The 18,387-nt window shown below is 40.3% G+C and overlaps 3 protein-coding genes across 8 annotated transcripts; 1 reads left to right on the top strand and 2 right to left on the bottom strand.

Annotated features, from left to right (window-relative positions):
- Positions 1–1,739: 1,739 nt before the first annotated feature.
- On the bottom strand, positions 1,740–3,144 carry LOC108601380 (protein yellow). The gene is made up of 3 exons (XM_017989279.1): positions 2,740–3,144; positions 2,295–2,682; positions 1,740–2,230 (listed from the first exon to the last, which is right to left on the bottom strand). Exons 1-3 carry the CDS (start codon positions 3,142–3,144, stop codon positions 1,740–1,742), a joined length of 1,284 nt encoding a protein of 427 aa, XP_017844768.1.
- A 2,926-nt stretch (positions 3,145–6,070) lies between these two features.
- Positions 6,071–17,799, bottom strand: LOC108603674 (protein phosphatase 1B). 6 transcript variants are annotated; one of them, XR_001915314.1, is made up of 7 exons: positions 17,099–17,226; positions 15,843–16,719; positions 15,643–15,760; positions 12,678–12,783; positions 12,557–12,611; positions 12,130–12,283; positions 11,788–11,828 (listed from the first exon to the last, which is right to left on the bottom strand). XR_001915314.1 is itself a non-coding variant. In XM_017992675.1 (6 exons), exons 2-6 carry the CDS (start codon positions 16,653–16,655, stop codon positions 6,175–6,177), a joined length of 1,125 nt encoding a protein of 374 aa, XP_017848164.1. In that variant the 5' UTR covers positions 16,656–16,719; positions 17,552–17,799; the 3' UTR covers positions 6,071–6,174. The 6 variants fall into 6 exon arrangements, 5 of the variants coding, with proteins under 5 accessions (XP_017848164.1, XP_017848165.1, XP_017848163.1 ...); XM_017992675.1 differs by lacking the exons at positions 11,788–11,828; positions 12,130–12,283; positions 17,099–17,226 and adding exons at positions 6,071–6,207; positions 17,552–17,799; XM_017992676.1 differs by lacking the exons at positions 11,788–11,828; positions 12,130–12,283; positions 17,099–17,226 and adding exons at positions 6,071–6,207; positions 17,756–17,774.
- On the top strand, positions 9,090–10,686 carry LOC108601230 (dynein assembly factor with WDR repeat domains 1). Its single transcript, XM_033294222.1, is given in 5 exon segments — positions 9,090–9,129; positions 9,189–9,249; positions 9,299–9,729; positions 9,732–10,089; positions 10,146–10,686. Coding segments are annotated over 5 exon segments (1,431 nt in total).
- Positions 17,800–18,387: the final 588 nt, after the last annotated feature.

Genomic DNA, 18,387 nt, shown 5'->3' with positions numbered 1-18,387 from the left:
GATTGTGTGTGTGAGCCGTGTGAGTTGCGCACTCATTGTTTCAGCCAGCGGCTAAGGACTGCATACAAAGTTGAGGGCACATAAAATGCACATAAACAAATGCATGTAGACATAAAACTCGAAAAACACGCACAAGATCTCACCCATACCACCATACACACACTTATCGAAGCACGTTAAAAAAATGTTGGCACTGATTACATTTGCATATTATATGTAGCCCGCCCCACAGCAACTACTATCGATGAAGCAACCACAAGGCTTGAAAAAAGCATCCGAATCCTGCTGCCATTACGTAGTCAGCTGCAACGGCTGTTAGAGCGTGTATTTGTCCAAGGAATTTAATTTCCAACTTTTGCGTGCGGCATGTGGCACACACACACACAGAGACACACACATGCACATAGCAGAAAAGTTTTGCCTTAGCAACAGCAAGGTCTGCGCTGGCTGATCTAATCGGGTAAGCAAAAGGTTTCGGTCTCGGGCATGTGCATGACCGTGCAGCATTTGTGGCACTTGTTGAGGCGGCTGCAATCTCTGCCTGGGATTATGCAGTTGCAAAAACTTTAAATTATGTAATTCAACACGCTGCTCATGCGGCAACTGGCACTCACACACACATACACACACGTGTGTGTAAGGCTCAACACCCAAAGGGCGTGCAGGATGTGCGCTTAAATACAGCAGCAGTGGCAGTGGCAAACTTTATCTGTAGCACGTCGATACGGATGAATGCCTCACCTGGGATTCACGAATTTCAATTAACGTGCCTGCACGAGCTGCATTACGCCAACGCTAGGTGGCGCTGCCGGCGCTCGTCAACTCGTTTTGTTCCCATTTGATTAAACGCTATAAATTTAACAAAAAATAAAATATATATATATACCAGAGTTTATGGGTAAGCTATGGCTAAAGCCTTAGGATATACCCTGCATTTATAATATGACGCATACGCATGGTTAGCTCAGTAAATATTTCTTTAGCGTAAAAATATTTTTAATTTGCAATGTGCAAAATGCTTCCAAGAATTTAAATACAAAGCAGACCAGCCAAAATGCCTTAAATAATCTACCTCTCTAACTTTTTTTAATGTTTGCTTTGTGTGGCGAGTGATTAAAATGCGCACGGGCAATATGTGCGCTTATCAAACACGCACACACACACACAGAGAGGTGTGCACACAAGCCCAGTTACTCAGCAGCACCAACAATATTGGCAAAAAGCTGTACATATATTTTTTGTGCCCGCAGGACAACTTTAACAGCGTTAAGCAAAGAGAAATCGTTTTAACAAAAAATAAAAAAGCGAATATTGCGATCTCATCTAAATTGCAACGCGAATGAAAATAATTTATAAGCGTACAAGACGCGTTAAAACGTACACAAATCACAGTTAGAGCAACAAAGGCAAAGAGTGAGAGCCAAAGAGGGAGAGAGCACGCTCCAAGGCTAACAAGCGGGTGTCAACAGTTTAACAAATTTGTTTGCGCTTCATTATACACTGTGACAATTTTATATAAAATGGATAAGGACATTGTGAAAATGTATGTAACAGGCGTAGCAGATCCTATAAATTGCATATATACTGTATATGTTCATGTTTTTATTTGCTTAATAATAAACAAAATATGTGTGAATTGAAGTGCTGAAAAATGCGAAACTCAAAGTGCGGCTTACTGGAATAATGTTGGCCAATAAGCTAAGACGCTTAATACTTAAAAATAGCTTATGTAGTAAATCTTAGATCTTATCAGCGGCAGCAACTGTACAGGGTGTATTCGCCAGAAGGTCAGCAGTGCGGCAGCCGATGATTTGAAACTTAGTGTCATTTGCTTTTAGCGAGCCACCGACAAATAGCTTAGGATCGCTGCTAAGTGCCCACAGCTCATTCTCGCCCTTAGAGTTGCGATTGATTTTAAGGCCAGTGACGAACTTCAGCTGCTGCGGATTGTAGGCAACGGCACGTATGTCGTCCGCAGTGTAGTTTGACTCCTCGTGCCAACTAATCAAAGCTCCCAGGCTGATAAGACTGCAAAAGAGATTGCCCGCGTTATCCATCACCTCCGACTCGCACTGGACGTTGCGTGTGCCCAGAATACGAAATTGCTGACCAGCATCGGCTCTAATTGGATTATTAGCAGCTGTTTGCCAGACACTGGCGTTGTTTACCAAGTGAAGTGGTATGGCTATTTCCAAAAAACTGTTCAGCGTGTGAAAGTACAAGAAGCGCTCTGTAAACAAACAAGAAAATATAAGCAAGTTTTTGTTGTTGTTATTCTGGGATAAAAAGCTTACCTGTTGCTTCACTGGGACTAAGACTAACAGTAAATATGCCTGCATGAGCGCTGCTGAAGCGTCGCACTCGCAGCGACGGCTCCATGGACTCATGTTCTATGCGCCACGCCTTGCCTGTTAACGCATCGAACACAATCAAGCCGTAGCCCCAGGCATCTGCTATATACGCTTTGCCACCCAAACATTTACTGACGGCAGCATCATCCGTCAAGTCCACAACCAGTGCTGTAAATATCGAAATACTTGGCGTATACATATGCAAAGGCAGCACAAAGCGCTGCACCAGCTCATCCTTGACCAGATCGAATATAAGTATTTGCGGCTCGCAAAGCTGCAGCGAGTTCAGCTGACCAGAGTCCACGACCCAAAGACGCCAACAGTCGTCAATCTACAGCAAAAATAAATCATTTAGTTGTTGTTTTGCTTTTTGTGCTGCTACACTTACGTATGTTCTTATGGCTGAGGTAATGCCGCTGCAATTGTTGCTGCCAAGATGCCAAGTAGGATTGGGATAGGGCTCGAGGCGTGGATTTTCAAGCAATTCATTATCAGCGCTAGCCACGGTGGCCAAGGTAAAGGGCGTGTCAGCGCTTAAGCGTGGAATTGTCAAAAACGTGCGATGGCGTCCCTCATCGCCGTACTCAATGTCCACATCCACGGGCAGAAAGAGTTTGTTTTGTGTTTGCTCAGCGCCGAATATGTTGAAGCCCAGATCATTCCACTTGTGCAGCGTGTGAAGTTGCTTTGAATGCAGCGACGGCGACGGCGGCGGCGGCAGACTGTGCGCAAGGGTCACCGCCAGTGTCAGCAACAAAGCCATAAAACTGCTGTTAAACATCTCGCACTGCATTGCATAGGCAAAGCGAAGAGAAAACTATGAACGTCTGGGCTGCTCAGTTGACGCCTGAACACTGAAAGGCAGCTACAGGTAAGCCGTTCAGTTTGGTCCAGCAGCCCAACATTAAGGTGTGCTAACAAACCCTAATTGACCAAATGGGCAAACAAAGGATGCCGGCAACAGGTAGTACCTGCGACGCTCACACAAGCCGGTCCATCCCGCCTGTCAAGTGTTTAATACTTGTAGATTTATAGACATGTTTCCAGCGAATGCTGCATGTTTATTTACATAGCTCACAAAGTCCCTCACTCCAGCTTGCCCACTAAACTGCCTGCAGCATGTCAACAACGTTACAGCGCTGCACGCGATAATTGATCTCCAAACATTTGAGCATGCCGAAAAGTGTTGTCTTTAGGCACTACGAGTGCAGACAGTGTAGTTGTATATAGCATATAGTAGACGAACATATCGGTGCATGAAACAGCCAACAGTCAAAGCTTCAAATTTATAGCAACAAATATGTTTAGAGATGTTTTTACATAAACAACCCAAAAGTTCTTTAGCTCAAAGCTTGGCTAAATATAATATTAGCTTATTATTATTTTATTTATGTTTGCAATGCGAACATAACGTGTTAAGAAACAGCCAAATCGGAATTAATTTTGCTGTCGAAGTCTAAAAAGCAAAACACAAGTTGGCAGCATCAAATTTTAAGTCATATCTTGATCAAAATTCAACCGATTCTTATATAGTTTACTGTTTTTGCTTAAAACAAAGTTGCATCATTACTTTTTGTATTTTACAACTTTAAAATTTTGTCGATTTTTGCCATTTTAATCAAGGGGTAACACTGCATTTTTTGCAAAAATATAAAAATCTCAACATTTCCAAATTTAAATGCAGTTTTGTTTAGCTACATCTCACGAGTCTAACAAGGCATAACTCTTTGCAATCGGACGCAATTTCGCTTAGTTAGAGCTTATCAAAGATTGATATTCTACAGAAACCTCTCTAGTTTGTTTATAACTTTACCAAATAAATGTTATAGCAACATGTTTATATACAATATAAATGGGCTTGCCACGCCCACATAAAACGCTATTCAACAGGTACATCGCATTTTTTTGCCTTTCAAAGTTAAATGTTTCTAAAAATTTGTCTTCATTGCTTACAATTTAGTTCATAGCTTGACTTACAGCCCATTATTGTCTATTTATTGTCAATCAGTAGCTATTAAATATCTTTGCAACTCTTAAATGTGGTATATTATAACAAATAAATAAAAAAAACAATTGTTTAAGTATCTTATAAGGAACAAGCAGCTTTCGTTAATACAATTGCCGTCCTCAACCCAGATGACTTGGATATCTACCCAGGAGTGTAATGGCCGGACTTGCATGATAAAGTAGTGAACGTGCGCTCAAAAAAGTAAAAATTGATTTGACTAGCATTAGTAATAGCCAAGATATAAACAAAGATACAACGAGCTTAAGACAGTAAAGCATTCAGCTGTGCAGCGTTTAAATAAAAGTTTGAAGCAGCACTTTTGAATGTGCCCTCTAGGTGTTGCATGCAGGCTGACAGCTCACTTACAGAGAGACTCAGGACTACAGCTAAGCTTATTAAACTCAGTGAAGCCAAAGGCTGACTTCAAAGTAAGCCACATGGCTGTAAATGCGCTGCTTGAATGCTTCACTGGCAAAAATTGCGAGTAGCAAAAACATAGCTGCCAGCCTCCAAGCTATCTCGCTCGCTCTTTCTTTCTCTCTCTCTCTGTTTCTCTCTCTGTGTGTGTGTGCTAAGCCTTAGGATTAACGCGATTATCTTACACAAATATCATTTTGCACGTAAACCAACAATGTCTAAATTTCTCGATTATATACACATGTCTACATGCATCATAATGCTGCAGGTAAAACTGTGCGTGTGTATGTTTCTCGTTCGTTCTTTCGTTTGCTCTGCGGTTAGTCAACCCAGATCCATTGACAGCTTGCGTCCTGGTCGCTGGCTATTTACTTTTATGGCTTGTTTGCCAGCTCGTGAAAAGTTTCTGTGGCCCGCATGCCCAAGTGACCCATTAAACAAATTGAAAATTGTACAAGAAACACGTTCAAGCAGTCGACAGTCATATACGACGCTGTACAACGACGCGTATGTGTAATAAATTTTAATTGACTTGCATTGCACTGCAGCGTTAAAAACTAGCTGTCAATAGCAGTGGCACTAGCATTGTGTATGTGTTTGAGCAAGTTGCTTGCCCTTCCAAAGATTTCATTGCACCAAAAGTTGGAAATCTCGGACGTTGCTCAAATTTTGGCGCTTAGTTAAAGGGACAAAGTTTTTCTCATTTTTGTTGTTGTTGCTTTTTGTTCTTGGGCAGTTGGAAAACTTTGGTCATAAACACAAGTGTGCCGAACTCGTGGCAGCAATAACAGGCACAACAAAAATAAACAGCATTTTGCTCTAACGCATTGGGCAAGTGTCGTATACGTAATTTGCTATTAACTGAACATTTTTCATCGACGCAGGTGCCAAATAGCAATGCGCCAGCAATTAATGTTAATTAAATTCATATTTTCAATGCAAACCAGCGCTAATGCTGCCACAAGACGCCAGTTGTTTGCCCACTTTAATGTAGCTGGAGCTGCACATAAATCATTGGCACTATGCTGAGACCAACTTGAATTGCGGTCAACGATTTTATAATTTATGTCGTACTATTTGCGGCGCGCAGCCAAATTCCCCAATTCCCCCCACATAAATAAACATGCATGTAGAAAAACTAAGCGAGCTATGATAGCTAAACAACACTCAATGGCATAGACTTGATACAGATTTCTTTGAGTTATGCTGCAGCAAGAACAATTTACGATTTTACTCATCGCATTTATTTAAAGCGAATTTAGTTTTACATATTTAATGTTGAGAGTGAGTTTATGTGTCGACTAATCGGCTGGCTTAACTGTAATTTCAGAATGTTTTTCGCAGAATGCAAATGTTGAACAAATATTTGTGTTTGCTTCATTCGGACACATCGGGCATTTAGAATGGCAGAAAGTATGATATGGCCTCGCGCTGCAAGTAAAATAAAAACAAATGTATTACAATTCAAATAGTTAGCAGCATAAAGAATGATAATATTAAGCTTTAATCAACATGCAATTTTCGAGCTTTTAGCGTCAAACCAACAAGCTACAATTGGCTGAGCTCACGATAAACAACAACAACAATAAGAACACCATCAAGAACAGTTGAAGGCGTAACACTGGCAATGCATAATTCATTTTAAGCACCACTTAAAGTTATGATGAACAACAATTTGGCAATTTAGGAGCGACTTTAATGCATTTAATACGTCAATGGGCTTGTTTGTGGTGCCGTTGCCCCGGATCGTTGCTCTGATTTATGGCGCGTATACTTGATGCGGCCGCTAAGCCGCACAGAATGTTGCCCGCTCTGCTACCTTTTTGGCCCCAATAAAGCTACACAACAACCTCAAAGCACACACACACACACACAAACAAACAGCAGCACGAGTTTATTATTAAATTTTACAACATTTCGATGCGTCTGCATTTCAATTGACCATAAACGGTTTTAAGGCTTAACTGATGCGCCAAAGAAAACTTTATCGAAACTCTGGAGCAGCTCTCTGGCCTAAGTATGTTAGGCTCTTGTGCGTGCCTTGCTGCTGCTGCTGCCCAAGACATGCCCAATTTAATTTATCAACGTCATAAAACTTTTAAATGACTTTGCCGAAAAATACTCGTGCTTTATGAATGATGAGCAGCAGCCAAGGTAAGGCAGCAACAATGCGTTAGTATCACTTGCATACCTATATCAGAACTCTCTCTCGCACACTTGAAGTAACTTCTTTTGAAAAGTGAAACCAATTAAAGGCAGCAACCGAGCACCAACTATGGCTGCATTGTGGTGACACGGCTCAAAAGCGCAAAACGAATCCGTTGCCGTCAAGCCGATGACAATAACAGCAGACAGGCAACGTCATCTGTTCCCCATTGCAAATCGAGTTTAGCTCTGTAAAATTCGCGTTAAGTGCGCGCGTCCAGGCACAGCATATGGCACAAAAGCTTAACAAAACTGTACTAAGAGCCATATACTATGATATACGATTACAAGGCTTGCAGGCTGTCAAACAAACGTGCATATAAAAGCGGCAATAATAACTTTGCTCCTTTTCATTTCAGATACAGGTAACAAGCGCCATTTTGGTTTATCTTGCTTTCATTCATTCATTCAGATACTGAGTGTGTGTGTTTATGAGTTTCCTTAATTTATGCAACGCCGCATTTTCACCACACACATTCATACACACACATGCCCCTTGGAGCACTCAAGCAGCTTTGCCGGAAATCAACAAAAATTTATTGAGCATAAATTTAAATCCGGCTGATGCTCATTGCCAGTTGTTGGATTTGGTTTTGTTTTGCTTGCCAAGCGTTTTATGTGATTTTAAATTGATTTCATTTTCATATATTCATTTATACACACTTATAAATAAGTATGTGTGCGTATACGCAATATTTTGCTTCGCTTTGGCGTCTGCTGCGCCTGAACGACAGTTCAGTTCCTTTGCAGCTTCCGTCCATAGAATATTGTGCTTAAATCAAGACATAAGCCGTATTAACAGCTGTTGTCGCGCCTCTTATTCTCCGATAGCAATCAATGTGACATTGACACAATTGCGCTTATGGGCGAGTGAACAATTGTAGGCCCGTCCAGACTTAAGCTATAAACATTACGCATTTTGTTTACATCCCAAACATACTAAACATACAACGCCAAATCAATAAAATGTTTCAGTGTTTCATTATCCCCAAGCAATCCGCACCTCTGCACATCTTCTTAGCTCATCGCAAAACTTTTTCTTCATTTGGCTCACTCCCAAGCAATTCCCCAGCATGTTGCTGCTGCTGTCGCTTTTGCTTTGTGCTGCGTTATGTACGGCTACAAAATTGGCTGTGATAACATCTAATAATTTCTTATCATTATTGGCTCTGGTCATTTGCTCTGCGCTTTTTCTGTATGTGCGCTTGTATTAGCCTAATGGGCATTAGTATGTTGCTTGCTTCAACGCCCAGGCTAACGCCCACGTAGCTCGGTGATTACCGAACAAATTAAATTAGTGAAAATGTCGAAACACTGCACGAGTAAGCCAAGACAATCTAATTGCCCCGCCAGGTGTCTGTCTGTCGGGCCAGTCTGCCAGTCCGTCTGTTTGTCTGTGTGGGTTTGCGACCTATGTACACACACACACATAGGTATTCTAAATCGGTTTGAAAATGTGGCCAGGTGCCAGCAACAATTGACCTTTTGGGGCTTATAAAACTAAGCAAGCTTATTAGGCTTTATAGTTATGCACGTGTAGCTACTAAATGTTTTTGTGGCCACTCCAAGTGCTTAAAGCAGCTCCCGAGAGCTTAATTATTTAAATAAATTTTGCAAACATTTGACAAATTAACATTTGCAAATTCAATTCTGTTGATTAACGATAATTGATGCATATTGAAACTTGACAAAGTGTTAGTTAACCACGGAGCTTAGCACAAACAAATGAAATGTAATTTTTAAATAATAGTGCCTTAAGCAAAGTTTCAAACCAGTTGATACACGCACCGTTGGTACATTGTATAGCTAGCAGAGTTTGTCATGAAGCAATTCGTCAGTTGAAGTTCGAAATGTGTTGCCTGTTTTTTTCTGTTACATTTAAAATAACAAATGATTTGTTAGCTGTCTGCCAGCAATGTCATTTGGCTTATCAAGCTCAGCTGCTTGCATTCCGGCACTCAACTGTGGCCGTAACCTAACGACCCAGACCTAGTACACAGCAAAATCGATCAAACTAACAACTGTAGCAACGCGCTATGAATTAAAGCAGGTCAGCGAGCTCAAGCCAAATAGTTGAGCTGCAAAGGAATTTTGGCAACAGCAGCGGCATGAAGGCCAATAAAATATTTCTACGCTACCATCCACCTGGTAAGATTTTAGAAATGACAGAATTACTAATAAATTACTAACGAACTGATTTCAAAAAGGTTTGGCATTAAGCTATGGCGAGCGACTAAGACACTTTGATTTGTTGGACTTGGACGTGAAGTAAGTAAAAACAATGAGCACAAGTGGCAATTAACCAAACAACGCCTAGAACAAATGTTACAGCATTGGCGGACAGCATACTGCAGCAGGAATTGCAGGCGGCGGAGACAGAGCGCGCACAAGATGAAGAGGTTATGGCACCAACAAATGCTTCGACTGCCTGCTTGCCCAGCAGCAGCAAGGGCTCCAGCTGCCAGGATACTTATAGCGCGCTGAAGCAAGCTATAAGCAAATTGCAGGCAAAGCTGCGTGAGCCAGTTAAGAAGAAGTTCTATTTGCACAAGTGCCACAGCTCCCACATACTGCCGCTCACCAATGTTTGCTTCGATCGCAGTGGAGAGCGCTTCCTCACAGGCAGCTACGATCGCACTTGCCATGTAATTGATACAACAACAGCAGAGGTGCAGCATGTGCTGACTGGACATGAGAACGTGGTGTTCGCCGTGGGCTTCAATCAGCCACGCTGGTAAGCAATTGAACAGTTGAGCTTGAAGTGAATTGTGTATTAGTTGCTACTTACAGCGACAAGATTGTCACTGGCAGCTTTGATGGCACCGCCAAGATCTGGTCTGCCAGCAGTGGTCAGTGTCTTTGCACGTTGTATGGCCATACAGCTGAGGTGGTGGCTGCAGAGTTTCATCCGCTGCAGAGTCAGGCCGTCGCCACAGGCTCCATTGATGGCACTGCACGCATTTACGATGCAGAAACGGCGCAGGAGCTGCATCAGCTGGCGCATCATGGCGCGGAGATAATTGCAGCGCGCTACTCACGCGATGGCCAATTATTGTTAACAGGCTCATTTGATCACACTGCTGCCATTTGGGATGCGCGCAGCAAAAGGTAAGACCAGCAACTCTTAGTTGCACATAAATTAACGCAGGCTTGGATTCTTGCAGCTGCTGTCATCAGCTGCGTGGCCACAGCGCTGAGCTGTCCAATTGCGTGTGGAACTTTGGCAGCACGCTGATAGCCACCGGCAGTCTGGATCGCACAGCACGCATTTGGGACATGCGTCGTCTGGACGAGCAGCTGCATCTGGTGTCCACGCACAGCGACGAGGTGCTGGATGTGGCCTTCGATGCGGCTGGCAAGCAGTTGGCCACCAGCAGCAGCGATTGCACAGCGCGCGTCTGGAGCCTGCAGCCCTTCGAGATGATCTCACTGATGGCCGGTCACAACGATGAGGTGAACAAGGTGTGCTTCAGTCCCAGCGGCTGCATGCTGCTCACCGCCTCGGCGGACAACACATCTCGCCTCTGGCTAACCGAGACGGGTCAGTGCTCGCAGGTGCTGAGTGGACACGAGAGCGAAGTGTTTAGCTGCGCCTATAGCTACACTGGCGATGCCATATTGACTGCCTCCAAGGATAACACTTGTCGCGTCTGGAGGTGATATGACTGGTATACAGTACAATTTAACGACTGATCCCTAACATAAATTAGACAAATTTTGTATTTTTTTTTTTTATCAACATTTACTACAAACTCGGGCATTACTTTCGCTTTAAGTTTCTTAATATTTCCATCTTGTACACTTCTTACAAATAATAGTTTTTGTTTTTCATTACAGATTTTTTTCCATTTTCATTTTTGCTTTTTTTGTGTGTGTTTTCGCTTTTCTTTAAATCGGATATCTCTCATATACATTTATATATATATATATAAAAATTATTAAGAACAAAAATGATTCTCTCAGTAACAAACATTATACAGCTTAGAAAAGTCCGTTGTGTTGCGGAATCAATATTAATACACAGTTTGAAAATAAGATTTAAAAAAGGTACACGTTAATAAACAACTTGAAATTCTCTGCTCAACTTTCATTCCATTCAAGAGCTTTACACATCCGGAGCCTTTCCACAATTTTATGCTCAGAGGCGGGCAACAAAGGCGAGTCAACAGTTTTATAATATAAGTATAGTATATAAAGATGAATGCTATGAGGCATGACGGAAGGACTGAACAACATTAGAGAACTGACTAACATAGAGCAAGACGTTTCTACTACGTTTATACTATCATCGTACGTACATATATCAATTTGAATTAATCGGCTTATATCTTTAATAGGTTCTGTAGTTAATATTGTAGTTGAATTGAAAGTGTGCTGCCAGTTGGCTTTTAGCCAAAACCCTGTTTCGGTTTACTTCGTTACTTTCGTATCTATTGGCGCTGAGGTCTGCTAAGGTTAGCTTCTTGCTATTTAGAATGATCTACGTAATACACAAGGTTCTTGTAGTTTTTGTTACTTTCTTTTTTTCATTTATAGTTTAGGACTGGTTCTCGTTAAAAGTATACTTTTGTTTGTAAGATTTTAGCTTAGTTTATAATTCATAAGGATTACAGTTTTCTTAGTTAGTTTACTTTTACTTGATTTTCTCTTTTGTTTAATAAAGTAGAAAACGGTTTGGTTTGCGTGTTGTATATGTGTGTTGTACTTGTATATAAGTGTGTGTATGTGTGTGTGTGTGTGTTTGTGTCTTATTGTTTTAATTGTTGTTGTAACGTTCTGTTCTGATTTGTTGTTGTTGCATTTGTTTGACTGTTTCTGTAATAGTTTACAATTTAATGCGTTGGACTCTGCAAGAATAACAAGAATGACAAATTATTTACGGCCAAAAGGATGAAGGATGTGTGTGTATGAATGAAATATAGTAAAGGCGCTGGCTTGACAATTTTATTAGCATTAGATTTCCATATTTAGCATTATAATTATTTTCAATTTAGTTTTGGTTTCTTGATGAACATGCGGGATAGTTAGCGAAGGCGAACATGCAAAGCGTTAAACGAGCTTTTGGCTTTGACTATTCAGACAATTTAGATTCAGTAGCATGTAGTATGTTAAAAAATAATGAAAACGAAGAAACGCAACCGGGCTTACATTAGAGTAGTACGAGTCTAGCGCATTTTAGTATCATTTGTTCTCTTGTTGGTTTTGTTGATTGGTTGTTTTGTTTGCTGTTGTTTTTTGTGGTTGGTGAACAAGTGAACAATATTAGCGTTAAAAAAATTCATAGCTCATCATATGCATACAGCTAGAAATAAAAGAAAGAGAATACAATAAAGAGCTGGCGCCAGGTATTAACAACGATTCGATTAGTCTAAGTGTGCGTAAGTGTGCAGCCTGATTGAGCAGTTAAATAGATTGAGTGGGTTAAGCTGCCAATTAGTTGTGAGTAAGTAACAAATGTACAAAATAATAAATTTAAGCTATAGCTAAAATAAGCGCAAAATGATAAATTATAATTATTGAAGCAGCAATGATGGGGGCGCAGCCAAAGCTAAATGTTATAAAAAATATTTCGTACTTCACATGGTCTATCCGGAAACAGCTCCTTGAATGTGCGCTCAATAACGTGATATCTGAAAAGCAAAGCAAAGCAATAAATTAAAATATATTTTGATAAGCATAAGCATAAGTACACATACTTGGACTGTAAGCCGCCGCCCGGTGGAAGACCTTCAATGTCGTCTCTGCTCTGTACACTTTTTAATAGATCCACATAGTCGGTGAAATTATTACTTTCGATCTCCTCTGCAAGCATATAAAAGAAACCAAGCATACAATTGAATAAGTTTTACAATTTGTTCAACCTAAATATAATCATGTTAATGGAATTTGTTTTTTTTTATATATACATAAGAGTACGAATTGTAATATATAGAAAAGCTACGCAAAAGCAAAATCACAATGAATTTGAAACAAATATTGAGTACAAAATGTTTTGCAACAGCGAGCGCCGACAAAATTTGGGCAACAAACTAAACACGTGAGGCAAATACGCAACTCGATCGAAGTTCAATTCCATCGAGCTGTGTATTGTATTTCAAAATCATAATAACACAAGTGTTTTTTGCTTTTTGGAGGAGTACACGTTAGGGAGGCGGCAGTGCTCGGCCGTTTTCCTGTTATTTAATATTATTTTTAGGTATTTTGTCTATGAGAAAACTGTTTACAGCATTCAGTGTACAACAAACTTTTCAACAAATATCGATTTGGCAAAAGTGATTTGGGGGTATAAACATGTACGAGTAGTAAGTATGGCATAATAATTGCTATTTGTGTATTTTTGATTTTTGTATTGTACTTATAGTATATCTTAAGAGAGAGCATGCAAATCATAGTTTTTCATTTTGTGTAGCGGGATCTATGTGCCTTACCTTATGCTCACTGATCATAAAATTTGTATTGCTTTCTGTATCTTTCTGGCATTTGACTTGACACGCCCATTAATTTCATTTCATTTCATTGTTTACATTAAGAGTGCGAATTACGGCACGATGCGCGAACAACGACAACAAAACAACGCACAACTCGCAACAGCGCGTGGCTAAATTTACGTTTTGAAAAATACGCATAGAAAAATAGATACTTGGAAAAAAAATACATGTTTAGAAGAGATGCGTAGAAGTTATTAGTTTCGACTTGGCTCTTTGCATAGAATAAGAATAGAATATAAATAAATGAGAAAAATGTTATAGTATAAATAATAAATTCAATTTTCTTTGAAAATAAACGCATGAAAATAATGGCAAATAGTTTGTTTAAATGAAAGCGTGCTTTGTTGCTGTTGCACTGGGCTGTGTGTCGAGGGGGTGGTGACGAAGAAAGCAGCAAGTGTATAAGATATGAGAACTGAAAACTGAACCGGAACAACACAGCAAACAAACACTTGGATTTGGTTTTTTTTTATATATCGAATCTTTCATTTAAAGTTGTATATATATTTTTTTTGTTATTCATACTTAGCAATGAAATTATGTAATTACTTTTAAATGTTTCATTTTGCATAGTTTCTTTTTGTTCTATCTTTTGATTTGGTGTGCTTTTAATTGTTATTGCAAATATTGAATGTTGCTCATTGATTGCTACAGTACTAAGGTACAAATGTTCTCATTTGACTTCAAATGTTCATAATGTTCGCGACCGTATTATAAATATTACATTTTGTAAAGTAAATTGTTTTGCAAGCACAACAATTGGTGAGCATAAGGTTTACAATTGAATATTATCGCCTTTCGTTTTGTTTTTTCAATTATGCTTTGTCTTTGGTTTTAGTTTCTCTGGCATATTAAAAATGTTCAACCTAGGCTGACTAAGTAAATTGTCTGGATATACTAATTAGCTAGCGACTGTCTTGCATTTGCTTACATCTAAGTACAGTGTTCTTTACTAATTGCTGTAGGGCTCGTGGCATTTAGCTTTGTTGTTAAACAAATACAATTGTATTAGATAAAATATTTATGTACACATTGTTTATATAAAATCATCGAAAGCCCTTTGGCCTAGAGGACACTTTCAAATTCACTTTTGGTGTTATGAACACACTACAAAATGGATATATCTAATACTTGGGTTCAAATCGAGTTGAAAACTATGCTTATTACATAATCAATTCCCTCAGATGTTGTATATTGTTTATATATATTATTGTAAATGACTTGGACTAACCTCTTTACTTTACACTAAATTGGCTACTAAACGCTAAGCTTCTCTTTATGATTGTGTTTTGTATTATGTGTTGGTTTATATAAGCATGTTGGATGGACTTTATATACAGGCTGGATATTTACACTGGCTGACGGGGCTTAACTGCAATTCAGGTGCAGGATTAGCTATAAATATTATATTTATTAATAAAGCTACATATGCATACGATATACTAAAGCTAACTAGGCGAGGGTTGTTGGTGTTGGAGCTTAGGGTTAGTCTAATTGTTACTGAGCGGGCGCAGGGCTTTGGTTTTTAACCTACGAGCGGCTGGCAGTTGATGTAGCGCATAAACTCATTAATACATATACGTAAATAAATAATACTGCTAACACTCATTCACAAACACACACGCATACTCATTCAGTCAGTCAGCCACACGCACAGCCAGTGAATGGAAGATATGACAAACTAACACGCTATACAGTTATTTACTATGCATTAACTATAGGATATATATATGTATGTATGTGTAATTAGGTATATATGTTTTTATGTATAAATATCGACTTGGCATTGGCAATGGTTATGGCAATTATTTGGTTTTCAATTTCAATTTCATTTGTTTTTTTTTGTCCGTTTTGGTTTTGATTTGAGTGTCACTTGGAAGGAACATTTCTTGCACTTAACTAACTAAACGATTAACTGAACAGTAATCTACAAATTCTCTATAAAAATTCAATCTATAGATAGATGTGTATGTGTGTATACTGGGGGACTATCTTTTTCGTTTGCGTTACGCAAGGTACAAAGTATTCGCTCTTTAGTCGCTCTAGTTTGAAGTAGATGCGCAGGGGCGCGTCGATCAAGAAGTTACGACGGCACTGACACATAGACACAATTTAGTAAAGACTATCGTTAGGTATACGATTAGTTATAAACAGAGTAGACGACTTAGACAACCTCTTGTGATCTTCTCGATGTGTTTCTCCAATCGTCGCTCAGCTTGGATTGCCTCTTCAGTTGGCTTTGGTGCTCCGGGGAAAGCAATAATTATAATGCTCATATTATCACGGCTGCCCTGTGTTTGTAATAAAAACAAAATAGCAGCATTAGTGAATCGAGACTTAAGCTGGGGACTGAAGTGTACAAATTGCAGTTACCTTGTGCAAACAGGTGTCCACCACCTGATTGGCAATGTTCACTAGATTTGTGGTAACTTTCAGCCTTGAATATATGAAGCTGCACACATCCTCGTTGCTCATTACATCCCAGATGCCGTCGCAGGCGAGCACTAAAAACTCGTCGGTGTCCTGGCGGCTTTGGCAAAATATTTCCGGTTCCGGCGAAACCAGCTGCTCACACTGTCCCTTCTCCTTTACATTTTTAAAATCGTAGTCACCGAGAGCGCGGGACACAGCTAGCGTTCCGTTGACACGTTTTATCATTACACTGCCGCCAGCATTATGTATACGCTCTTTTTCCTCGGGCAGTATGGGCTTGTGATCCTGCGTGGCAAATACCGGCACGCCTTGACGACAGAGCACAGCACGCGAGTCACCACAATTGGCAATGTACACTTGCGTGGAGCTGATGAAAGCGCAGACGGCAGTGGTGCCACCGCATTTCTCTGCCTCTTGAGTGAACTCTGGCAACTCTCGCATTACCTCGTCGATGCGCAAAAAGCCCGTTCGTATGCCCTTCACATGATCGCCGTTCTTGAATTCATCTGTACTAATAATGCTGTCCAGCAAGTGATTGGCACAATGCTCTGAAACTTTGCAGCCGGCATGCCCGTCGAAGACAGCAAAGAAACTCCACTCGTCCAGGGAATTGCCTAGGCGAGCACGAGCATAGTAAGCGTCCTCCATCTCGCAGCGCCAGCCCTGCATTGAGCTGACGCCGAAGAGCAGCTTGTTGCCTTCGCCATGGTCATTGTGCTTTGCGGTTTTCGGCTTATCCAGGAATCCGCCCATCTCTATTGAACATACTGTGTGTGTGCTGTGCGGGTGGAAATACTTGGGCCTGTCGCCTGTTTCGCTGCGGGAGACAGAGAGAGGGGTAAATTATTTAGTACGTGGGCGCTTCGAATCAATCAAAGCAACAGCAACAATTCGTGAACTTGAAATTCGTTGCGCGGGATGCAAAAATCCATAAATACCAGACATACATACGCGCACGCACGCACACAGACACACACAAACTCAAACGAGTACAAACGAATTCAAGGATGCGTATTGAGCTCTACTGCCACCTACACAATGCAGTGGCGCTCTTTTTTTATTGTATTATTTTTGTTGTTGTTGTTGCTGCTGCTTCTGTTTTTAGCGAGTGTTTCCTTTGGAACATCGATTTATCAAGGACTCGTGCTCAGGTCCTAAATATAGCGCCACCCGAACGTTACGCCCACACGACTTACAACAGCGACCCGGCTCTGCGTAGGTGTCAGTTGTCGACCCGTATTACTCTCGAACTCTTGCTAAATTTTCACTTTAAATTTTTTTCTTTTTCAATCGAAAACACGACTAAATTTTCGGCGTTCTGCAGCGAGTAAATTTTGGTTGTTGACATAACATCGATATATCGATAGGAACGTAAATTGTATTTGTGATTAAAACACTATTAGGTTATTACAACCTCTGCGCGTAATGTTCAAATGGCAAAATTTGTTTACCAATATCAACAAACATTTCTCATATCGCGGCTCTTTGGTAGCAAATTTTCACTGTTTTGCGCAAGTCACTTTTATCACGGTCACAACAACGCACATCTCAAACAGTTCTTTTCAACGCTGTTGACAGCCCTACGCAATGCAAAAGACAGCACGAGGAAAGAAGATAATGAAACGTTTGCTTCTCTTATGCACACTCACTTTCAGTTGCTACTTATGTATGTGTGTGTGAGTGTTTTCCTCTGCAGCCGTTGTCGTTGCTTTTGTTTGATTTGTGCGTCACCGCAAGCGCTGCACTTGACCACACCAAAATTAACAAAAAACTATAGCAAACGAATTGTGTTAAAGCCGAACAAATATTAAACCACGGCAATTATTGTTTGCTTGATGAGAAAATTCACCCACTTGCTGTTTTTACGTTGTGTGTTACTACTGGTTGGAGAAAAAGAGATAGAGAGGAGAAAAAAACCGATTACAGGTGGAGAAACAGCAATGACATCGATGCTTACTAAATATCGGACCTGGTTGTGCTTGGTGGCCAGTGCTGTAGAATTTCAAGAAGCAAAGTAAATTAGCGCCACCTATTAGTAGTCAAAACAAAACGTAAAGGTAGCATTAATGCAATAGTACAAGTCTGTCGGCAATTCAGCCACCAAGCAAAGGCCTGCATATAATTAATAGGCTGCAAGCAAGATTGGTAGAATGCAGCAACTCAAGCCATCAGCAATTTGGAAGTGATCAACAGAAGGGGAAAACGCATATGGAAATCCTGGTAAATAATACCAGATGTGCCGAGTATGGTGTTCCTCGTGCCGAATATATGTCGGTCTTTTTGTAAAATAGGATTTCACGTTTTCCAACTTAAGCATAAAAGTGTTACGGATTACTAAGTTATTAAGCTTTGGAAAGTCAGCGCTCCCTATTGATTATTAAAAGTGCTAACCTTTATTTATCATGATATACTATGTATAGAGGCTAAGAACTGAAAGACAGTTAGTGAAGTAGGTAGTAATTGAACTAATCAGTTAATAAAAAAA

This window comes from Drosophila busckii, chromosome 3R, assembly GCF_011750605.1.
Source record: "Drosophila busckii strain San Diego stock center, stock number 13000-0081.31 chromosome 3R, ASM1175060v1, whole genome shotgun sequence".
Taxonomy (NCBI): domain Eukaryota; kingdom Metazoa; phylum Arthropoda; class Insecta; order Diptera; family Drosophilidae; genus Drosophila; species Drosophila busckii.
This window is presented reverse-complemented; position numbering and strand designations above follow the sequence as displayed.

Bases quoted from the DNA above. Each gene is read 5' to 3' on its own strand.
- LOC108601380 (XM_017989279.1), bottom strand. From the start codon at position 3,144: ATGCAGTGCGAGATGTTTAACAGCAGTTTTATGGCTTTGTTGCTGACA. The intron at 2,683-2,739 runs GTAAGTGTAGCA...TTTTTGCTGTAG, and splicing joins CCTCAGCCATAAGAACATAC to ATTGACGACTGTTGGCGTCT. The intron at 2,231-2,294 runs GTAAGCTTTTTA...GTTTGTTTACAG, and splicing joins TAGTCCCAGTGAAGCAACAG to AGCGCTTCTTGTACTTTCAC.
- LOC108603674 (XM_017992675.1), bottom strand. From the start codon at position 16,655: ATGGGCGGATTCCTGGATAAGCCGAAAACCGCAAAGCACAATGACCAT. The intron at 15,761-15,842 runs GTAACTGCAATT...TTACAAACACAG, and splicing joins TGGACACCTGTTTGCACAAG to GGCAGCCGTGATAATATGAG. The intron at 6,208-12,556 runs GTACGAAATATT...TTTTACTTGCAG, and splicing joins TTCCGGATAGACCATGTGAA to CGCGAGGCCATATCATACTT.